Below are 25,453 nucleotides of genomic sequence, written 5' to 3' on the forward strand. Positions count from 1 at the left end.
AGTTTGGTACTGGTACTACAGAACATAATCCTGTCCAAAATATTGTCAAAGTAGTGGTAATGATCTGTCACTGCTTGCTCTTCCTCTCTAACGCTTCAACTGCTCTTTTTCTTTTTTAAAAACCTTTCTGTCCACTTTATTCAATCTTCATGATCTCTGATCTTTTATTATAAAAAATGGAGGCGATTTTCATTTTAATATTTTGTTCTTTATTGTTTGACTAGTTAGACCCTAGTCTGACTGTCGCGTCAAGCCCTGACAGAAGAATTACCAGGCCTGACCTCTTTAAATGATACCATAAGGATTGATGCTGGAAATGTTTATTTATAATGATTGAATCGTTTGCTCTGCATAAATTGACAGCCCTAAAATTGATTTTGTGGTAAATCTGTGTTATATTTTCCTGATTACTACAAGATATATTGTATCATACAGGTTCATATAAATCATACCTTGTTCCCGTGTCATCCAAGAGAGGTTGCACATAAAAGAATGACCTATTTATCATCAAATCCCTATTTCATTCCAAGGAGGAAGCCTTTATCTTTTCTTACTTTCTGTTTTAATTGATTTCAAACATTTGTCTGAAGAGAACATTTTATTGAAGTTATATTTTCTAACTCTGTCAGGAAAAAGAAATTTAATGCATGTAATTTTGTTGTATTATTTATGTCTTTGAAATATGTATTTGCATTTTTGATGTAACCACATGGTAAAAAAATTTATGGAGATCCATATCACCTGCTTCAGGTTTATTTTCACAAGCAATACTTGTCAACAGTAATACAAAAGATCGTGTTTTGTATAGAACTATTGTTTGGTATTAGCCAGTTTACTTCACAAATAGTGATACAATCCAACTGTAATAGATAAATAAATATATACAAGAATATTGCCTGTGTCGTTGTGGTATTTGGTGTTTCTTGTTCTATAGCGAGTCTGGTTTCTAACCTTTTTATTGTCCCTTAAACATTCTTTTTCTTTTGCTGGGTTGAGAAGCCAGGGTTATTTTGAGGCAGGGAGTCCTTGTATCTAGTGACTACATCACTGGGCAAGATACAAGAGACCTGTTGTATATCATCAAGAGCAACTAGGTAAAAGTGTACTGCCCAAGTACATCAGCACAACCTGGCCGGTTTTCAAAGAAATAAAAAATGCCACAGATATGGGGCCTCAAACATTTCTGTCCATCATTGAATGGTTCTAAGCAACATTGAAATCTAGAAAATATTTATACTGAATGGAGACAATTACAACATAATTGAACAGTTGAAGGTGGATCAGGTCAACTTATTATCCCCAGCTTTCACAGAAACGGGGGATATTAATTTTGGTTTGTCCGTCTGTCTGTCACACTTTCGTTTCCGTGTTCTAACTTCCCCAAATATCATCCAATTTTGGTGAAACTTGGTCAGCAGATGCATGTTGGGATCATTAAGACTGAGTTTGACTAGCAGTGTCATCTGTTAAAAATTATGCATACTGATAAGGTATCCTTTGATATCATTGGTCGGTTCATTTCCATGCTCTAACTTCCCTAAATATAATCTGATTTAGATGAAACTTGGTCAGCAGATGCATTTTAGGGCAAATAAGAATGAGTTCAGCAATCAGTATCATCTGTTAATATCTATGCATACTAATTAGGTATCCTTTCTTTTCTTTCGTCGGTCAGTTTTTGTGCTCTAACTTTCCTAAATATAATCTGATTTAGATGTAACTTGAAGTCCCACAAATATCATCAGTTAAAAAGCCCCAAAATTCAACAAAAGAAACATTCAATGCACAGACTTTACTGTGATACTGAGTCTACAGATTACTATCATGTGAAATAAAATTTTCACTCACTTTGCAGTGAGACAGGGGGATGTTGACCTACAATTGTGGAATCTACCAGAAGATATGGTTATTACAAAGATTAATATGAAAAAGAGACTTAGGATATTCAACTAAAATATCATCTGTAGTCAACATTCATTCACTAAATAGGATCAAACAGTTTTCTTTAAAAAAAAGGCTCTCTTTACAAAAACAAGAAAATATTTTATACAAAATACTGATTTTATTTTCAACAAAGTACATCAGACATGCCACAATTGTAAACGTGTGTTTAAAGTTTATAAGCTGTTCTAAGAGTTTGAAATAACCTTCCATGCCTCAATACACCTGTAAGTTAGGACGGCCATATTCTATTTGTCCAAGTAAATGATGAGGAGTAAAATTCTTGTATATATATATATCTTCCTTTACCCTACAGTCCAGTGTCTTGTTGATATTAGTATTCAAAAAAGGTAGAACGTAATCTATATTTTCATCCTTGAATCTGTTTTTAGAGGGTTTTTACTGAACAAAAGGAATGATATGATAAGATATATCATGATTCTCAACCAAGACAGCATGAAAATTCAACAAACTTCCCAATTAACTTGTATTTGCTTCTATTTTGATGCATGAAATAAGGAGATAAATCTGAATGAGGAAATCATACAACAAGGACTATAGAATATGATAAATGTACATCACAATCTGCTTTATTGATTTATTGTCAAAGTTTTCATGACAAGAGTGCGTGAGAAGGACTATCTGTCATACAAAATTTTCAAAAAATTGATACCGTTTTGTAATATTGCGTTTAAATTATCAAAGAAAAGAGTTTAACATGTAAAACATGTAAATATATATAGATATAGATCCATATCACAAATAAGAGATGATATAGCCTGCATTGCTCACCTGACTTTCATTGGGTAAAATTGCTATTTCCTGTTTAGGCCCCACCTCTTTGCTCCCTGGGGGCAGCCAAAGCAGTTATACAAAAATCTCCTTCACATAAGCATGCTTCAGATAAAATAGGGACAGAATCATGTAATGTCAGGAGCCCAAGACCCATTGTTTATACAAAGTTTATCTCCCTTCATCCATGGATGCTTCGGAACAAATTGGGTGAGAATTCACACATGATCGTCATTGTTGCATTTTTATCTCCATGAGCCCAATCATATCCTGCTGGAAAAGGGGATCATTTTCATATGTTAACCAATCATATAAAAGGCAGAAAGACTCTTGATTATCTGGGGAAAAATTCAAGCCTTGTTGAGATGAAATTGTCAAAACATTCGTAGTTTCCTTTACAAATATGCGAGTTTTTTTTTCAATTATAGCTACTGGTATATTGAAAACCAAGACTTAATGCAATACACAATTCAACTGTATTTATTTATTTATTGATTTATCACAAATGTACATTACATGTTGTTACTACTAATCATTAACCTTGACGTGTATCGCAGCAAAATGAATGTCCATATAGGTATTCAAGGAGAAGTCTGAGCTTTTCAGTGTCATTGTCTTTGTGAAGACGTGTACACATAACTCATGAAACAAGAGGCCTAACGGTCTTGACGGTCATCTGAGGTAAGCATTATTGAATGTAATGGTTACAGGGCTAGTAGATTTCAAGTATCAAAAAAACAAAAAATGTGACATCGATGAGAGTTTGACTAGTGATACAATTCAACCCCTTGGAGAGTCTATATGTACATACCATCAAAACTGTGCTATACTTATAATTCTTACTAACTTCAAGCCAATGGAAATTATTACATAATGTTTGAAAATTCAATTTTCCTGTAAAAACTATACTTTACACCCTCCCAGGACGAAATGTGAAACCTTTGAGCTCATGAAATTCAGAGTTTTGGTAAGACCCTTTCACCCATGAAGAGCATTCGATTCTACCATATCTCTGTGTTGAGAAGATTTTTTAAGAATTTAAGTCAATTTGACCCCTTTTGACCCTGCTCATCAGTCCCTCAGGGACAGCAAGGATCAATTTAGGCAAACCATCAAGCCATGATCCTTTTCTTATAATACTAACAAAGTTTGAAGTATTTCCAATGAAAACTAAACCAATTCTACCTACCTATGTAGACTGTAGGTAACTTCACACCCTCCCCTACAGGTATTGTGGGACCCAGAGGTCATGAAATTCACAATTTTGGTGAAGCATCTAAAGACCCTTCCATCTAAGAAGAGCATTTGATTCTACCATATCTAGGTGTTGAGAAGAAGATTTTTGAAATTTCAATTAATTTGACCCTGCCCCTCAGGTCACTGGGTGTGGGGACCATATATAATTCACCATTTTAGTTCATAGTAAGTGGCCAGGGAACCTTTCCAAAATTAAATTGAAATTGGTTCAAAGGTTGTCAAGAAAAAGTAAAAATGTTGAAAGCTTACAGATGTATGATGGCGGATGAAAGGCGATCACAATAAGTCACCAGGACACTTTGTCACAGGTGACCTAATAAAACTGAGTCCTGCCTGCAGAATCAACAGTAAAAATAGTTGAAATGACATTACATTTTTGACTGCAGATTTTTGTTTATTTTGTTTTTTTAATACCTACTGGTCTTACTGCTCTGGTAAAAATTAATTGAACACAATCCAATCAGTACATGACCTACATATTGTCCATACATACATGTATCTACAAACTAAAGTACAGTCCAATATCTATATCTGTTAAAAAATAAATGAAAGGAAACAAAATAATGATGGAATGATGGGCAAGGATAACACTGTGTCCCAGCCCATAAAATGGTGTGGACATGAAAATTTTCATTTAAAATTAAAATTTCATTTAATATCTTTCTTACATTTCTGAAAATACATACTAAAGATACACTTTGATTACTTTTTCACATATATTCAGCATTTGAACCACAAACATAAAACACTTTATTGGCAAAACATATCACCGATACAATATAAATTTTTTACACAAACAAGTATCCTATTACCCAGAAGTTCCATTTTATGTACCACCAAGTGTCGCTGCAGTAGAAGCCTCTAAGAAATCATCATGTAATGAGCTGAAAGGCCAAAATGATAGGCTCTTTCTTCAAGTTTCATTCGAGTTTGGTGATGAGCCGTCACAAGTATAATGGTTTCATACATAAATACATCTATTTACAAGAACTGTACATGGATAAATTTCTGGAAATTATAAGAAAAAGAAAATGAAAATTCATGCGGAAACACCCCCTCTGATCATATGTTCGACACTCAAAAGATAAACACTGCACCGTCTTTCAGATTTCTCCCCTTCCCACCACCTTCTCTGAAAGTTTCAAGGTAATCTGTATCCATGATAAATGACTAGACAGATTCCTTTGTCAAGATGTAGACAGTGTTTCTTTCTAAATGCAATGAAATAGAATTCAAAGAGATTAATGATAACAGGTAGGTCTGCGAATACCAGTACAGTGAGTTCCGTATTAAAGGACATGGTGAGAACAAAATTCTCTTTTATTAGAGGTAAGTAAAGTTAAAAACCCATGAAAATTATGCAAATAACAATATACATGTGAAAATACATTCCTTCTGATTTTCTAGCCACCATCCATGTTAATGTAAATCAGACATGAAAAATAAATATGTGTTCAAAACTAATGTACATGTATGTATATGGCATCCACTCCAGATGTTATAGATATATATATATATATATTTCTAAAGAAAATTCTTGCATCAACCTCTTCTTACTCATCTCTTATGCTTTCAATTTGTCCACATCTTGCTCACGTTCTGACATATACCATCACTAAATCTTCATTTACTCCCAACATATGGTCATCCTTTCCTTCCACGCCTCTCATTCCAATCACTAGGGCAGCAGCTTCTCTGGTTTGAAGTTTTCAACATTTTAAGGTGCAAAATATGTGGTCATGTGGGATATTTAATCTTTGTCTAACCTTTATTGGAGGTAAAAACATCAAACCATATTAGACAGTTACAGAGGTCTATATCTCAAATAAAGTAGGCAAATATCCAAGATTTTATTGGAAGGCTTTAACTGGTTCAACCCCTAACTAACTCATGGTAGACCTGCCTTTTTTGTGCTTGATGCAGCCAAAGGATGAAAGCAATAATTGAAATTTTCATTTCCAGTAGAAGTAAAAACATTCTTTAAATAATCTAATCAATTCTGGAAGATCTAATCTAGATAAAAAAAAGAGAAGTCAAGAAAGAAAAAAATCTTGACCATGAATAGATTTAATGGTCCAAATTAATTAGCAAGATCAATTTAAAACTGTTGCAAAAATTTCCATAAAATGCTTCTATGCAAAACTGACTGTCAAGTATGTTTTAACTCTAGTGATTGTTTCTGAAAGCAGACAATGATGAGCAGCAGACTATGAGACCACTTGGCACCTGTGAACACATTCACCTGAACACTTGTTGATACGGCGGTTGGCACCAAAAATGAGCCCACGTGATTTCATCCTCAGTTTTAACCTTTAAAGTTAAAACCAAAATCCTAATTCTAAGGAAAAGCTGAAGATGTTTCACTCACCATTGCATTGATAAAAGTAAAATACTAAGCCATATAAAACAGAAATTTAACTTCTCCTTCTTAATTTTTGTGGGAGGCAAACGAAAAAAAGAAAATGATAATAAACCTTTCCTTCATGTTTAAATAAGTTCAACCCTTAATGAAAGCTATAAAGAGCTATTGTTACAAGATTGCTAAGGGAATGAGTGTTGTTTCGGATGTTATAGGAAGTCCCTACGGGGAGAACAATCTCACCCGGAAACAATTAACCTGACATTGTTCCCCACTTTCAGTGTAATCTTGAACCTTCATTCAAGGAAAGAGTGGTCTGAAGCTTATGGTTGATTGAACACATCACGACAGTCATACTGTTAGCACATTAGCGATCATGGCTACTGAACACCCATTTTAGTGTTCTGGGCTGCCGTCAGTAATATATGTTCCAAGACATGATAACTTAATATTTTCACATTTCATACCCTGCACTTAGGTTGAAATTTAAAAGAATATAGAAAATAAAACAAAAGTATGAAATCTTTTTAAAATATGAGAAAAAGAAATCAGACAATACATTAATATAACAGTTGTTTTAAATTAAACAGTTATAATGTTTTTACATTTCTAGCTGTTGCATCATCCTAAACTATTTGTTATTAGGGCCAAATTAAGTTCTAGAAAATGGCTTGATCTTAAATCTGATTTACCTGACATGACAAAAGACCAAAAAGACAACAGGAATCACTTCAAATCATAGCCATGTACTTTATATATAAAGTCTATTCTTCAATCAGAAATGGACCTTGGCACTAATTTTCATTCTACGGAATTTCACAATAGATATGAAAACAACTTAGTCCAGGTTTATACTTATTTAAAAATGTCCTCTGGAGATTTCTATCATAGTTACATTCACTATTGATATGAATTTCAATGATTCTTATTTTCATGACATTTTTTTCAAAATGAGCGCCGTTCTAAAGTAACATTAAAATGCTTTGTAAAATCATCACAAGATAGAGACCGACATTTTTTTTTACATTTGGTCAAACAGTTTTGCTCCATTAAATCCTGGTTTATTCTGAATCAGACATATCTGTAGAGTAGTCAGAATCACTGTCATCGTCTTTATCCTTGTCTTCTTCATCATCAGAAATGTCCCATTGTGGATGATCCTTCACTAACTTAGCTTCTTTCACATCCAGCTACAACATACAGAGATAAATCTTTTGAACAAAAATTAGGAACTATCAATTATTACATTAAGCGAAAGGAGACAGTCATTATTAGAATTATAAAAACAGTATATTTTAAGCCAATGATACAGCCCTCAACTTTCGTAGAGAAATTCAGGATAAAAAGTAGTCAGAGTTAGAAAAGGGATACAACAACAGGTTTTAGACAAAAATAATGGACACAACTGTTTTTGTAAAGAAACAGGAGCAATCAAGGAGGAAAAGTGGTCAGATTTCAGACAAAAAACTTAACTTTGAGAAAAAATGATGGTAAGATAGATATCAAAAACTTTAGATGAAAAAAATAACGACCATCAATTTTATGATACTATATCATTGACTGATAACTTCATATACTGAAGATAGCTAATGATTGATTTCGAAAATCATTTTTTTTTTATATATAAAGAATGAGAGAAGTATCATTATTTAACTTTGGGAGATGTCTAAGGAAAGAATCTTTTCCTTCTTAGCTACTTAAGGTCAGGAGCAGAAAAAAATTTGTGTTAGAGACAAACTTACCCTGATTTTGTGTTGTTGATCAAAGTCGAGGTACGAGTCTGATCGTAGGATTACAAAGTATGTGTAGACACCTGGTTTTACTGGAGCAGAGAACTTTAACTGGATCTGAAATAACATGTGTAAAAAAGAGATGTAATACAAGTGTAAATATACATATAAGTAAAAGTGTTCAGTACAGGTGTAAATGCAGGTGTTGATATAGGTGTAATTACAAGTGTAAATACTGGTGTAAGAACAGATATGTATGTGTATAATAGTCTGATGTTGAAAAACATTAAATAAAAAACAAGTAAATGTCTTAAGTTAATCATTATATGTTCAGAGACTAAAAATGTGGAAAATGACCCTGTTTCAAAGGAATGACACGGAACACCAGAAAAATATGTTGATGTCGGAGAAGTACCTCAGTTGATGACCTCTGATTTCTGTGACAATCACAAACAATGATAAATGTACAAATAGCCTTATTATGTAATGTCATCAATCTTAATCCAACAAGTTCGGACTATTTATATAAATAAAACCACCATTTTGAGACATTTGTCACTGTAATCATTGTGAGACTTACCTCTTCCTTTATTTTTAGGGTCTGGATTTGTACTGGTGCTGTTATTAACATATGGCTTTTCTTGTCCCCAACATAGAGCCACCAGCCTTCCTGTCGATCCTAGAACACAGAGTATGTCAAATGAACTTATAATAGACAGTTTCTTTTATGATGTATCAGTCATGTTCACATTTTCAATCATTTCTAAAATTTTGCAGAACTTAATCTATAAAATCTGAGTTGGTGATATCACTAGTGACTCCGTTACCCATTCTCAGCAATAACAAACAAGTAATAGATGTTTTCCTTTTGTTTTAAAACAAAAAATATCCACAGATAAAAATGACATCCCTTTACCTAAATGCTGACCTTCACATCACAGGCTAAATTGTAAAAAGAAATTTCTATTCCAGTTAACATGAAAAACAAAGAGATAAATATTTAAGCTGTCAACATGCTGAATAATTTCTCCTGACATGAAACTTAAAAGATTTTACACATCAATGGCCAAGCAGTAGCCATCAACATTTTACACAATCTTATAAACCTAGATGTTCCACATCCTTGTTGAAGGTCTAAAGACTTTCTACTCACGTCTGAAAAGTATGGACAATGAACTGGATGGCTTTCTTTGACTTTTGTATCTAACGTTGTTTCCATTTTGGCTTCTTCCTGGTATTTTTTCCATTGTTCATCGTCATCCTCAACTGCACCATCATTTCTGTCCTGATCATTTGATCTATCTACAATTTTAGAGTTTTCTTCATCTGAGTCATTTCCTCCCTCTTCAGTCTCAGCATCACTGTTGTCATTTTCTTCCTCCTTCTTGTGAGTCTCGGTTTCAGCACCTCCAACAGTTGTCACAGCCAAAGAATTCTGCATTGAAAAAAATGACAATGTAGAATTTGGCTGTCAGAGCAGCAGATTTCATAAAAAAAACCCCAATTAATCAAGGATTTTCATTCACCTGGAAAACCCTTACTATTACAAGTATTAAATTACCTAATTTTTGGCATAGATAAGACTTTGCAAATATGTGGTAAATGGGATAGCTGATAGTACATCCCCATCAACCAATAGCTGAAACTGTAAGTGGTACCAGACTGCTCACCAACCAATGAGTAATGTTGTTACTGAAAGTAGATATAAAACACAAAATGTCTGATACTGTTACTAATATTAGATCTCCATCAACTAATGACTGATACTCTAAATGAGAGTAGATAACCATCAACCTATGTCTGATGCTGTCACTGATACCAGACTTCCACCAACCAATGGCTGTTGCTGTTACAGACACCACATTCCCATCAACCAATTGCTGATACCGTTACTGATTAGTAGACACCTTTTGACCAATGGTTGATTCCGTAACATACTTCTATCAGTACCTGTTTGTTGTTTTCCTTCTCAGCAGCAGCAGCCTTCCAGTTGTATGCTTGTTTTGGTGCTTTCTTCTTCTTCACAACCTTTTTATTTTTCTGTTGTTTTTTAGATGTTTTTTGTTGTTGCTGAGTCTGTTGTAAGTTTTTAAGTGAATCTACTGGTTCCTATCAAACACAAATAAAAAGAAGTCCTCTGTATAGTGTTTCTTTGCCAGGACATAATCATTTCATTTTAACATGAACGAAAGATTAGGTTTTATCAAGTGATATGTAATTTTAGTCCTATAGTACTTTGGTTTCAGACTTTGTTTTCATTGTGGAATATTTTCTTCATCCAAACCATTTCATATTCCCCCTAGATCATTTCAACCAAACAAATAGAAGTGACTCTGCTTTATCTACTGTTTTTAGCATCTTGTTTTGAAATAATTGTACATTCACAAAAATTTCCAAGAGAAATTTATACTCCATTAATGAGAAGGTGGTGCCTTCTGGAGATCAGGTTTATATGTTACTGCTTTCAAGTAAAAGTGTAACGCAACCCTGGCAAGAAAACAATGAAATGACATTTAATAAACATATGTCACTTATTAAAAGACAAACATCAATGTTTTGTGTATAAAAACTAAGCCCATTTAGAATGATTTACTGTAGAGCATAATCAATAGTAGAAGATTCTATTTCTCACCAATTCTGTCTCCTCATTTTTTATATTTTCCTCTACCACTTCCTGATCCATATGAGAAAACTCAATGTCTTCTTTCTCGAACAAAACCTCCATGTTCTCTCGACGGAGTTCGACTGTTACCGTGACGATAGATCCAGCAGTAATTGTTGAATCTTCATCATCCAGAACTGGTTTACAGAAACCACAATGAATACTCACTACCATGATAAACTGTGATGATTTCAACTCAGGATTTTACATCAAAATCATAAAAACAATTTTTTTTTTCTCAATTTCTAGTTGAACTATAATTAAATTCAGATTTCAATAAATATGTTTCAATACTTGTGATGAATTCAATGACAAAGTTTCAGGAAGATCTCATAAAAATGGCATCAAAGTATGAATATTCTATGTTGCCCATCTCTAGATAAACAAGTCCCTCCTCTATTCTTAACAGAACTATGCTGCTTGATAGGCATACACTAGGTAACCTGTCTGAATAAAATTCACATTATCTAGTAATACTACTATCTTACCACTGCAGAATTTAAATCATTATTTGACCCAAAACCTGATGTGTGAATTTTTTTTAGTCTGATTTGAAGGTTCATGTCCAAACATGCTTACCCTCTGACCTCACATCCATGGTAACATAAGGCATTGATGCACACACATTGATGATGTCCCTATACTCCTCATTACCAAGGTTACGGAATAACAATCTTCTGTCTTCTTCCTTCATAGCAATGAGATCGGTGATTCTTTGTATGTGCCTCTAAAAGATACATAAACCAACATACATGTATATAATATTATGAAAAAAAGTAAAAATGTACCGTATTTTCCATGTTATAAAGTCGCACCAGTATCTCTTCATCAGTGTTTGTACTGATAGATATTAACTATGGCCTTTGCATGCTAAAAAAATTCTTATAGTTCAATATTATTTCTTGTAATTTACAGTATAGCGGTCGTCCTAGAATTTGACCCATCACCCTATGACCAATCCATCCCAGGGTGCAATAGACTATTGCATACTTCTTCCATGCCTTCTGCTGCTGCAGTCATGTAACCGTGAATGCCAAGAAGATATTATTGTGACTCATATTAATGATCTTCTAATCATTCCGTATAAGATTATGAGTGACTGCTCTACCCAATCTGTTTCAGTCACAAACTCATGGTGGCCAGGTACTCGTTAAAACAGCTGCAGCTTATAATACAGAAGATATGGTATATGATATTATAGAACTTAAACTTTATACGGGCAGATAAATATTATTGCTGATTGTGACCAACCTTTAGTCAAATACAGCCCGATTCACAAAAATTAATTGCTGAAAATTTGTCTGCAAAAATATTCTAAACTTTCTTTGATTTTGAAAAGTGAAAGTCTCCATTTCTGTACTGATTAGGGATATTACTAGGTTAATCTGATTCAGTTGTGTCTCTGTTGCTTTCCATCAACTTTTATTGTGGAATTTATAAAATTTTCAAACAGGAATTGTTATAAAATCTTCACAAACAGCACTAAATTAATCTTTTTTTTTCAATGTAAAATGAAGCATTTTATTACACACTTACCTTCTTTGTGTTAAAATGTTTCAGCATATCTTGGCCTACATGAGGAAGCTGTAAGAGAGGGCTTGACCGTTCGTTGAGTCCCTGAATTACCATTTGTGATGCCTTCATACAGTTTTCCACAGTCTCCAGGCGTGGCATGTGTGCCACAGCTGTAATGAGCCAATCAGTACAATAGATATTGTAATGCTAAAGGCTTTTGTTCATGATACAGCCTTTTTTTTCCGTAAAAAGTTTTTTTTTTAATTTCTTTCTTCCAAGAATCAGAACCCCTTAAAACAAGCTTTATTGATTCTTTACAAAAAATTGATAATTTTAAAACAAATAACTGGTATAAAACAAATTCTATCTGCACCTATCAAACACTCTTGTTAGCCAAGAAGTGTGAAGCAATCTTACAATACCAGAGTACTAAGTAGGAGGAAATTCCATACATTTGATTAAGAAATCAAGTTCAGCTTAGTCACCAACAGAAATAAGAAACTCTTATCTTGAAATGTTTTATATAAACAGAATAGTATTTCATATCATTATCAGTGATACAATATACGTTTTTTATGGCATTTATGATTTATGTTAAACATCATTATGTGTAGGAAGCAAAATGTTCCTACCATTGCGAGCCGCCCCAGCTACAAGCTGGGCGATGATGTTGATCATTTCGTTGATAAGACAAGGACATTTGCTGATGACAAACTGCTTATCTGAAACAAATTAATTTCAATGAGTAAATACATTTTCTTAGCTGAATATCTTATGCTTCTGTTTTTAAGTTAATATATCATGAATGTAAAAGAGTACTCGACATTTGAATGAATTTAACACTACCTTCAGCTAAATAAATGCTTATAAATCTTGTGATCAGACAAGTGACTTTAAAACATCAAGTAGTTCATAAATTTCAGTCACAATGGATATGAAAGACTGTGTGACCTGAAATAGATTTTTAGTTGACGTCTTCGGTAATGAAGCACACATGAAAAATTTACCTTCTGCATTTGAGAGCTGCTGAAATATCAAGCACAACTGAGGGAGAAGAGACAATAAAATCCCTGGTGATGAGAATTTATCTCATCAAATACATGAGGTTTTCAGTGATAAACAGTGTTGAAATATTATTCTGTAATAGAAACAGAAATACTTCCTATGCTTTTTTTATCATTTTCTTTGGGTTGGTAATGTCAATAGACGGTCACCCTCATCAATCTTTGACCTCAGTGTACATAGAATTAAAGTACAGCCGGGTTGATTCCATTCCATCTCATACATTATGTAACATCAGTGCTAGTACCCTCCACACTGGTCATTTGTCTGATGAAGGTGACATGAAGATCTCGTACACTACGTACGTCAGTGCTAGTACCCTCCACACTGGTCATTTGTCTGATGAAGTTGACAGTGTAGATCTTGTAAACTACGTACGTCAGTGCTAGTACGCTTCACACTGGTCATTTGTCTGATGAAGTTGACCATCATCGAAACATCCCACTTTAATCTTCTACTAGCTGTGTTACAAGAACTTCTATTCCATAGAAATGCTTCCTGAATTTACTATTTGAGTATGTTTAACGATCACAAGCAACAAATTCCAATACATGCATTTAAAAAGAATTTAGTATTCTGTTAATCATTGATTTCCATCTCATTTGTATGCATATATTATTATACATACAATAATTATACATATGCTTACATAGAAAAATGCTTACACCTGACCCAAATTTACCTATAAATCATGTAAAACATTTATCAAATAGTCTGTTTGTATGGTTTCTTTCCCTGTGATCAGCCAGGGTTATTTGGAGGCAGGTCTCCTTTTAGTAGCTGGTGACTACCTCACCGAACAACACAAGGGAGATACGTCGCATGTCATCTGGAGCAATTGAGTTAAAGGACACAACCACAGGTCCATTTCTCAACTTTCTGAGAAACACAAATTGCCAAAGGTATGGAGTGTCAAACCATGCACCTCATCTTCATCTGAGGTTGCACAGGCCGACGCCAAGTGTCAATATAACATAATACATGGGAAACAGGCAATCAATACTTCTGTCATTTCAATCTGATCTGATGCTCACCTTGCTCTAGTGTAGAAGACTGGAGATCCAGGCGGTTAAAGTGAGCGTGGAGAAGTGCTCTGGCTTTGACACTGTAGGGGAAACATAATGGTTTCTCCTTATTCTTCTCATCAAGATTTGGCAACCTCTTAATCAGCTGAAATAGATTTGATAAAAAAAAGGGTTTGATAACAATTTATCAGAGAAATATATTGATAAGATTTCTAGGGATTATACTATTTCTTCAATGACATACTTTTGTTTCTTGCTTTCTGGATTTCAAATGGAAAAACAGTATATCCCAAAATTATTCTAACATTTTTAAAACGAAGGAGATCATGAATTTATTTGATTATAAGAAAGGAACATGAACTTAATCAGCTTTAAAAATCACAGTAAACTGATAAAATATGATAGGTAATGATTTTGTATGATAAGAAACTGCATCCATCCTAGTTCATCACAGTATAAAAAGACTGAATTAAGGGCTACAAGGCATTTTATATTTCTAACAGTCATATGATCTTTACAACTTTAATACCCTATTTATTCTAAGATAACCCCCCTCCCCTAAAGTAAAAGTTAAGTACTAAAGTCTGGGGAGGGTGGATTTTGAACGGCTTTTAACTTCCTATTCCAACATTTGTGACGCTATGAAAAGTAAGCAAGGGCAGTGGTTTATTTACAGATAAATATAGTAGTAAACGATTAATACAAACCTGAGGGACTTCTTCGTTATCACTCGGACGTTCTATAACTTCCTTATTATGGAATTTATCAAATTCAAATGATGCACCCAGCACCATTATACAACCTGTAGATTGAATTAAATAGAAAGATAACAATACGCAAACTGCTATTTAAATATTACATCCTGTATCCCTATTGGTAATCACTGCCCATGAAGAACAGGCTATCATATGTAAAGAAAACACAAGATTGAATATTAACAAGTTATCTCATAAAAACCTTAATATGACAGTCTTGATGTGAAACATTTTGAAGGATAATAATTATTTCCATTTAACTATACCCTATTGTTTACAAATGGAAAGCTTTCATATTTATTCATTTTTTGTAAAAACTCTTTTACCTATGCAAAAAGTTGATGAATATTTATTGCTATGAAAAGTATCTGTTCTTATGACTAATTTGTCCTAATTCAGGAGATTATAAACATCAAACAGTGTAACTTTTCTGGTAAATGTGGATTCATTTTTCTGTTGTTCGACTTACGTCTAAGCATCATATTGGGTGCCTTCTGGAAGAAGAAATAGTAGAGTTTGGTTGTATCCAGCAACACCTGGTCCTTACTGAACTTTATGGAGCGGTACCACCAAATACCCTGAGGACAGAAATATGTCTGGTAAAATCTAGTTCCAGCTAGAAGAGTTTTGAACCTGTTCATGTCTTCTGTCATACATGCATCACATTTATATAGGAGCTACATAGTTTGTTTTTATTTGTTGTACATGTGCTTGTTTTTTCAGTAATCTAATAAAGTGAAAAAAAAATCTCAATAGAATAGAAGGAGAAGAGTCACCGTCTTGCTACTATTTGATGTTGTATTGGATAAGTTGTCTAGGAATGGATACCCTTAGTTATTATTATTACGACATTCTTAACAGCCCGTCAACACAGAAAGGTCGTTAGTGCCATCAAGGATACCCTTATGTACGTAGGGTGATTGTATATGACTAAGACATGATCACGGAGGTGCAATCACAACACAACCTCACATCCTTAGTTAGTGGTGCTTTATTTACTTTTAACTATATACATGCCGACCGGTTTCATCCAGGGGACGACTTTGTCTGGGCAAATACAATACGTTCATCGGTCCCTAAAGTACCACTAACACAGGAGATCGGGTTGTGTTGTGACTGCACCATCATTTTCATCAAAAAAACCAATCCCTTCACATTTTTCCATATTGTCACACTCATCCAGTTGCAATAAATGATTTATGAAAAGTCACTAGGTATTTTATTAAAAGATTTATGGTAAAATGTTAATTGAGTACATGTATATGTATCATCAAGTATGGAGAGGCTTAAAAACAAGGCAAGGTAGCATCTGTTGCCATTTCCACATAACACCAATAAATATAGGTGGGCTTATCATGAGGCATTGAGATATTGAAAGATAAATGCTAAATATAAAAAAATCTTTATGTAATTAAATAATCTGAAGTGAAACCTTGAAAATCCAGCCCGCAAATTTCACTCCATCCCTGCATTAGCAACCGCGAATATGAGACTGTGAACTATTGGTGTATTGAACAGGACTGTCAAATCACTTCACTAAAACACTGGTCACAGATAGTCAGAATACAATAAAGTAATTTTAGTTACAAGACTTATCTGTATCATCCAACAATCTGGAATAATCATCAAGACTTACCACCACCACTGGCAGGATGATCATGAAGATCAAACCATATGCAGCTAGGACCTGAAATAAATAATCAAATTTTTTACCCCTATACAAAAAAAAATTTAGATCTTAAAATGAAAAGCTTTAGATTTTGTTCCTGGATTACTGAAATAATCCATCAGAACATATAGAAATTAATTGAATTTGAGTTAGGATTATGATTATGCTAAATGAAGACAAATAACATCAAAAAGAAAAAGAATGAAGGATAGAAAAAGAAAGATAGGGGTCTAATGTTTTGCCATGAGTAGATATAAATAGTAGACACCTTATAGGGAACACAATTCTCCACAGGATTTACAATAGTCATAACATATAACAGGCAGGGAGATACATGATGTCTTACTGCAAAACAGTACATTTCCTGAACAAGCAGGGTTTTTGTAGTACACTTACCAACATTGAGTTTTCTCTCTCCACAATCCATTTTGGTAAGGCAATACCAAACCTTACAACTGTAAATTAAACATATCAACACAATTAGCTGTACTATAGCTGTATAATAATACTTCCATAGATTATTACAAAATGTATCAACAGGCTACGATAAAATAGCATATTTATATCTATTTCTTGATAGAATAGTTACATAAATGTCATAATCAATGACTTAACATTTATCTTAAATATCTAATTATTACAAGTCTCACAGAAAAAAAATGTTACTTAGATAATTGTTTTATTAACAAATAAGAATACCTCAGACCTGCCACATCTTGAAATTCACATTTTTTCTCAATAAGTATGCATGTGTCTGATGTCTATATGATCAGTCACTATTCTACCATGAAAAAAATGTTACCTAAAATAATTGTTTATCAATGTGTATGCATGGTTGATTTGGTGTCTGATGTCTATATGATCAGTCACTATTCATACTACTGATACATACCTCCTGGTCCATCAGGATTGATTTGGTGTCTGATGTCTATATGATCAGTCACTATTCATACTACTGATACATACCTCCTGGTCCATCAGGATTGATTTGGTGTCTGATGTCTATATGATCAGTCACTATTCATACTACTGATACATACCTCCTGGTCCATCAGGATTGATTTGGTGTCTGATGTCTATATGATCAGTCACTATTCATACTACTGATACATACCTCCTGGTCCATCAGGATTGATTTGGTGTCTGATGTCTATATGATCAGTCACTATTCATACTACTGATACATACCTCCTGGTCCATCAGGATTGATTTGGTGTCTGATGTCTATATGATCAGTCACTATTCATACTACTGATACATACCTCCTGGTCCATCAGGATTGATTTGGTGTCTGATGTCTATATGATCAGTCACTATTCATACTACTGATACATACCTCCTGGTCCATCAGGATTGATTTGGTGTCTGATGTCTATATGATCAGTCACTATTCATACTACTGATACATACCTCCTGGTCCATCAGGATTGATTTGGTGTCTGATGTCTATATGATCAGTCACTATTCATACTACTGATACATACCTCCTGGTCCATCAGGATTGATTTGGTGTCTGATGTCTATATGATCAGTCACTATTCATACTACTGATACATACCTCCTGGTCCATCAGGATTGATTTGGTGTCTGATGTCTATATGATCAGTCACTATTCATACTACTGATACATACCTCCTGGTCCATCAGGATTGATTTGGTGTCTGATGTCTATATGATCAGTCACTATTCATACTACTGATACATACCTCCTGGTCCATCAGGATTGATTTGGTGTCTGATGTCTATATGATCAGTCACTATTCATACTACTGATACATACCTCCTGGTCCATCAGGATTGATTTGGTGTCTGATGTCTATATGATCAGTCACTATTCATACTACTGATACATACCTCCTGGTCCATCAGGATTGATTTGGTGTCTGATGTCTATATGATCAGTCACTATTCATACTACTGATACATACCTCCTGGTCCATCAGGATTGATTTGGTGTCTGATGTCTATATGATCAGTCACTATTCATACTACTGATACATACCTCCTGGTCCATCAGGATTGCCATGTTCCTCCCAATTCTTCTTTGTGTCTTCATCTGTTAATCTGGAAAGTCAAAACTCCATAATTTAATTGTTGACAGGAGACTTGAGAGAAACTCTGAATGGAAATATTTTGCTTCAGATCAAATTTTGTGGAAAAAAAATAATCTTAGATGAACTTGGTAACTTAAAACAAACATGTCAAACCAGCTTTAAAATTCTAATTTTTCCAGTGTTTTCACTCAGTGTAAATGAAAGGGAGCCTTGTTCAAAGAAAGACCAATCATTATATTACATACCGTAAACTTATCTATTATTTAAGCGTCATCAATTTTAGAGCATTATCAATCTTTAACAAATTAGCGCAATGATGAATTTGTGAATTCACAATAATTGCAATATAAACATGAAACAAAATCTGCAATCATCAGTCCTATTTTAGCACAATACTTTGAACATGAAAGTTATAAAATAAGAATACAATATATTGATAAAACAGGTTTAACATATATATGTAACACATAATTTCTATTTCTTTCTTATTTCTCATTCATTGCTTTACCAATTATCTCTAAATTAAATTCATTTAGAACAACTTTGACTAACTCCAGATCAACAAAATATGACAACTGCATTTAAGATATTTTATTCTGCTGAATCACCAAGAAGAACCATTTTTTTCTAAAAAAAAACAAAAGTTCGAAAATTATTTTCTAGGTGTCTTCTTTTGTCATATTGCCACTGCCTCCTCCCCTCCAAATGCTAGGTAGAAATTTCCAACATATTTGCTCTACAACTGGAATCCAACACGGTGAAACATCACAGGAACTGGAACAATACTTACGCTTTATAAGCTTTGGCTATTCTCATGAATTTCTTTGGGTCACCGGTTTCCTTGTCAGGATGGAACTTTAAACTCATTGAACGATAAGCCTTCTTGATTTCTTTATCTGATGCGCCCTGTTAAATATCATACAGATTAGAGGAAGGATTGACATATGTTCGCGTAAGTAAAAAGAATGACGTAATCAGTTATTCCATATAACTTTGTAACCACACAGAACAAATGTTTTCATAGGGTAATTGGACAAAAAACAAAAGATCTGTTATGTATTTACCTTTTCAATCAGTAATAAAGCTAATTAAGGATTTCAAATAGCACAAGTTAAGACATCATCACATACACTTTAAAATAAAATGTGAACAAATGTTAAAACACATGTAGAATCGAAGAGCCTAAGCTGATTCACAATACGTGTATATTGCTTCCCATCCGATAGTGTATAACTGATTTTTTCCGTTCAGTATTTCCAGATAAGTTTAATGAAATGGGCCCCTAGATAGCAAGGTTACACACAGGAAAGGTATATAGTGTATCATGTCCCTGCTATAAACAGATAAATAGGAAAATGAACTAAAAGTCTCATTTAAAGTGAAGTTTCAGGTATACAATCAAATCACTTGTAATGAACGTTAGTTAGAACTTTCATACTTACCCTATCTATACCAAGTTCCATGTATGGATCATATTCAACGTAATCCATCTGAATCTTTGATACTTTGTATGCAAGTGCTATCAATATTATCCAACTGATGAAAAGTCCAAATTTTCTGTAAACGAAAATAGTGTTATTGTCATTACCTAACAATATATCATACATGTATGAATAGATTTTACATCAAACTGAAATACTGCATCATTTCTATATCCTCATTGCATACCACTATAACTGATGGGTCAGATGAACAAGGATGACATACAATTAACAGGTTTTAGATACAGTGAAAACCACTTGATGTCAAGCCAGTGTAATATTCCAGTTAATAACACATTTTCTTGAAACACAATTATTCATCCTATATATTCTAAGCAATCCAACATCTGATAATGTCACCTTGTTCTGACAACTATCATGAAAACCACAGGTAAATCACAGGTAAGTGAGGACAGGAACTATGCATTACAGTAGATACTTCAGCTAAATAAAGAGGCTAGGGATGATAAAGACACTTGCATTACAGTAGATACTTCAGCTAAATAAAGAGACTAGGGATAATAAAGACACTTGCATTACAGTAGATACTTCAGCTAAATAAAGAGACTAGGGATAATAATTTTATATGATCTCTTGTATATCTACTTTATTTTCTCTTGAATACAAATAATTAAAGTATGACTTTTTTCTTATTCAACTTATTCAACAAGAATTATATACTTATCTACCTACTGTTTACACAAACAAACAAAAGCTGTTGATAAAAATTATACATGTAATCACATTTCACATGTAAAACTTGTCTTCTTGTGAAATAAAATTCAAATTTTTTTCCCATAATTCAGTATCATAGATAAACTTTTTCAATACAGTTCTTTCTACCTGTACATTGCTGTCGTTTGGTGCCTAGGAGAATATTTCCTTTTCGTTATCAAAGCATGACCACATGTGTTTACCAGTATTATGGGTTTCTAAGCAAAACTTACGCAGCTCGGTCCCTGTTCTGGTCCCATTTTGAGTTGGCTTTCAGTCGATTCTTCTTTAACTGGCATGGTTCACAGTTACATTCTCTTTTCTTATCATTCTCAGGTTCTATACAACAAAAGATGCACATAAGTGAAACCGAAAGGTTCTCAATCAAGGTAAGATAGTAAGTCAGTATTTCATACAGGAAAGTGAGTCCACATACCTGTCTTTTAAGGGTCTAAACCCATTGGTCAGATAGGACAGTGTGTCAGTAAACCGGTCTTTACTAACATCGTGAGGGTCTAAACCCATTGGTCAGATAGGACAGTGTGTCAGTAAACCTGTCTTTACTAACATCGTGAGGGTCTAAACCCATTGGTCAGATAGGACAGTGTGTCAGTAAACCTGTCTTTACTAACATTGTGAGGGTCAGAATCATTTGGTCAGATCAGACAGTGTGTCAGTAAACCTGTCTTTACTAACATCATGAGGGTCAGAATCATTTGGTCAGATCAGACAGTCTGTCAGTAATATCTGTCTTTACTAACATCATGAGGGTCAGAATCATTTGGTCAGATCAGACAGTCTGTCAGTAAATCTGTTTTAACTGACACAAAAGATGGACTGAATAATTTGGTCATTAAACTCTAATAAAAGGATTAAGCACTAGCAGATTATTGTGAGATTTATTCTTTTGGTGAGACCGAGATGATGAAATGCTTTGAGATTGGCTGTAAACACTACAAGAGGAAAGAATTATCAAATCAAATACATGGGGTGAAGGGTATTCAACATTCTTAAATATACATAATTTTGTAAGAAAATAACTTTGACAATGAACTACAGCATTGCTTTTATATCTAATTATATGCTTTTATATGTCATATAGTTGTTATAATACCCAGAATTAGACCAACAAAAAAACCACCAGGAACCTGTATTCTAAGATCTGCCCATATACAGGTATATGTTATAGTATTAGGTTCCACGTAGGAGTGGTTGTGAACCAGGAAGTGACTTTTGACCTCATACAACATGCATGTATAGCTGCAAGCAAGACTGTTGAGAGCTATCATGTGTTAGAGTATCTTTTAAAGCTCTCGGCCCTGATGGCCCCTTAAGCTGTTTGCTGGGATATTTACTGATTGTTATCAACCTCTTAAAAGTATTACATGGTTTTGCATGACATAAGTACAGAAGATAACTATAAATAGTCTAAAGAATTGTGTACATGTTTTAATAGATCAGAATCTTGATGGTGACTATACATACATACACCTCCAATATAATATGTTTCACAGTAAAAACCTGTGAGAGGAACAGCAGAGGGAGTGGAAAAACAAGCTGGAATTATAGTAGTATTGTAGATTTTGGTTGAACAAAAATTTATGACAGGAGAAATTAGAAATCATAAATGTTATCTTAAAAACAAAGAAATCATTAATCTTAGAAAAATAACTGCTTCATATTTCTACTTTATATTAAGGTTGAAGATCAATTTAAAGTCAATGGCTACACTTCCAGCATGGACATAAAAGGAGTACCTATCTCATGCAATATCTAATATAGTAAACAACAATGTAGAGTTTGCTGGTATACCTGTACCTATACTATTTTATGCAGATATTCATGATCATGTTTTTTTTTTTTTTATATTTATTTTATTTTTGCATTTTTTCATTGTATGTACACAAAGAAGTTCACACACACACGCCCTTACATACATACATATGTCCAACATGTAACATCATACACATTATCATCACACACATCATCATTAAACATGTATCATCATACACATCATCATCATACACATCATCATTAAACATGTACCATCATACACATCATCATTAAACATATATTCTCATACACATCATCATCATACACATCATCATTAACATGTATCGTCATACACATCATCATTAAACATGTATTATCATACACATCATCACCATACACATCACAATTAACGTGTATCATCAAACATATCATCATCATACAACACATCACAATTAACATGTATCATCATACACATCATCCTCATACACATCATCATTAAACATGTATTATCATACACATCATCATTACACATGCATGTATTATTATACACATCATCACCGTACACATCATCATTAAACATGCATGTATTATTATACACATCATCACCATACAAATCACCATTAACATGTATCATCATACATATCATCCTCATACACGTCATCATTAAACATGCATGTGTTATCATATGCATCATCATTAAACATGTATGTATTATTATACACATCATCCTCATACACATCATCATTAAACATGTATTATCATACACATCATCACTTACATGTATTATCATACACATCATCCTAATACACATATATATCATCATTAGCATGCATCATCATACACATCATAACATGCATCATCATCATCATCATCATCATCATCATCATCATCATCATCATCATCATCATCATCTACGGATTTGTCAAATTGTGAGTGTTCATCATATATCTAATGTACAGCATAAATAATCAACTTTTTTTATATTTATTTTATTTTTTGCATTTTTTCATTGTATGTACACAAAGAAGTTCACACACACACGCCCTTACATACATACATACATACATACATACATACATATAAGAAAAAAGGAGAGAAGAGACAGATTATGATAGAAAATGGTTAGATAGAGGAGAGAAAGAAGGCAGATGGCTAGAGAGAGGAAGAGAGAAAGAAAGCAGATAGGGAAGGAAACAGGAAGGAATTCAAGACTTAAATAAAACTATATAAGGCAGATGGTATTCATGATCATGTTTAATTGCAGTAAAATAAGTAAAAAGTCAATTGCTGGAGTGAATATTAAAAAGATATCACAAGGACAAGGTTTTGGAAATATTAAAATAAATCATTGTTGTTTTCACTAATTTGTATCTATTGATATCTAGTGTGTAGCAGTGAAATTAAAACTTGTACTTTTAAGGTTTAAGACTTTATTGAAAGTTAGCAGATTGTACACCAAATGGACTAGCCATAACATACACACATCCTTACCCACACCTCCAATCAACCAAGTGATCCCATAATTTTGGCTCACCATATTGAAATCGCATTTCAAATCAGTAAAGACTGAATCCTAGTCTGAAAGACTCTGACCCTTATCAAAATTTACAGCAGTGCTAGTAATTAATTCTGGTTTTAAGAAATGTGCATTTACTTCATAACAGAAAACGAGAACCTGGATTGTGAATCAGTTATAATGTGCACATCTCACTTTCAGACATGTGTGCAGTTTGTTTCCAGTTTTATGATTGATTAGACTAAATGTAACCCTGGAAAATACTGGCCCTAATATACTGCTTGGTGAGAGACATCTCTTTAGTTTGATTATGTTGAGCTTCAGATTAGTAAGCCAGAGGTCCTGAATCCTATTGTAAAAGATAATGACCTTAAGTGAAGTTGTTTACAGTTACATTCAGACCGATACGTTCATTAAACAAATTTGACAACAAATGTGTAAGACCTTATGGTCTTTGTGAGCGATAGGCATCATTTGTCACACTGTGTACTCTCCACTTTGTGAAATGCCCCTTTGCAGTTTCTCCATATTGGCACCAAAATGAACTTACCAGCTTGTTTACCAGACGGCCAGAAGTAATAGATAGTTGTTGGTACAAGCCATAAACTCCAAAATGATAAAAGGAAGTAGAAAAACGTCCCTCCTTCTTCGTCATATTCAAACTGCATACCCGCCATCGTTGGCACTGTTACTTCAACGTCACCTTACTCCCTAACCGGAAGTATCATAAAAGTTAGGTGCACACGACGGATACGACAACGACTATGGTAGCAGTACAAAGTTTCTCGGTGATTTTTTTTGCTCATTAGATTACCCCATTATAAAGGTTTTAATTAAAAATGAAAAAAATCCTTGCTAAAATTGGTCCTGTCATGTTAAAGTGGACAATGTGGGGTTTCATTTTTTTCAGGATAATATTTTAGCTTTGTGTTGGAGATTACTATTTGGGCAGTCTCGAATCTGTGTCTACGCACCAAAAACTAGCTTTACAGGAAGTGAAATTTTCATAGTGTTCACATGTGGTCATGTTATGAAGAATTTCCGAGTTGGAATTTGCTGAAATGTAAGTACTTTGTTACCATGACAGTGTTGTTGATTTTAAGATAGGTTTTTAGAATTAAATTTCTCCTAGAAAGTTGTAGTGTTGG

The 25,453-nt window shown here is 33.6% G+C and overlaps 1 protein-coding gene across 1 annotated transcript; it reads right to left on the bottom strand.

The window, feature by feature from the left end:
- Positions 1-6,069: 6,069 nt before the first annotated feature.
- Positions 6,070-24,982, bottom strand: LOC132559151 (translocation protein SEC63 homolog). The gene is made up of 19 exons (XM_060223767.1): positions 24,856-24,982; positions 21,250-21,355; positions 20,264-20,378; positions 19,612-19,727; positions 18,770-18,831; positions 17,164-17,222; positions 16,735-16,785; positions 15,568-15,676; positions 15,051-15,145; positions 14,353-14,488; positions 12,889-12,978; positions 12,278-12,426; positions 11,321-11,468; positions 10,712-10,878; positions 10,030-10,188; positions 9,233-9,514; positions 8,660-8,758; positions 8,092-8,196; positions 6,070-7,539 (listed from the first exon to the last, which is right to left on the bottom strand). The coding sequence occupies exons 1-19, from the start codon at positions 24,980-24,982 to the stop codon at positions 7,411-7,413; spliced, it is 2,304 nt and encodes a 767-aa protein (XP_060079750.1). The 3' UTR covers positions 6,070-7,410.
- Positions 24,983-25,453: the final 471 nt, after the last annotated feature.

This window comes from Ylistrum balloti, unplaced genomic scaffold, assembly GCF_031769215.1.
Source record: "Ylistrum balloti isolate Yb309-2 unplaced genomic scaffold, AGI_CSIRO_Ybal_v1 Utg369662, whole genome shotgun sequence".
In the NCBI taxonomy this organism is placed as follows: domain Eukaryota; kingdom Metazoa; phylum Mollusca; class Bivalvia; order Pectinida; family Pectinidae; genus Ylistrum; species Ylistrum balloti.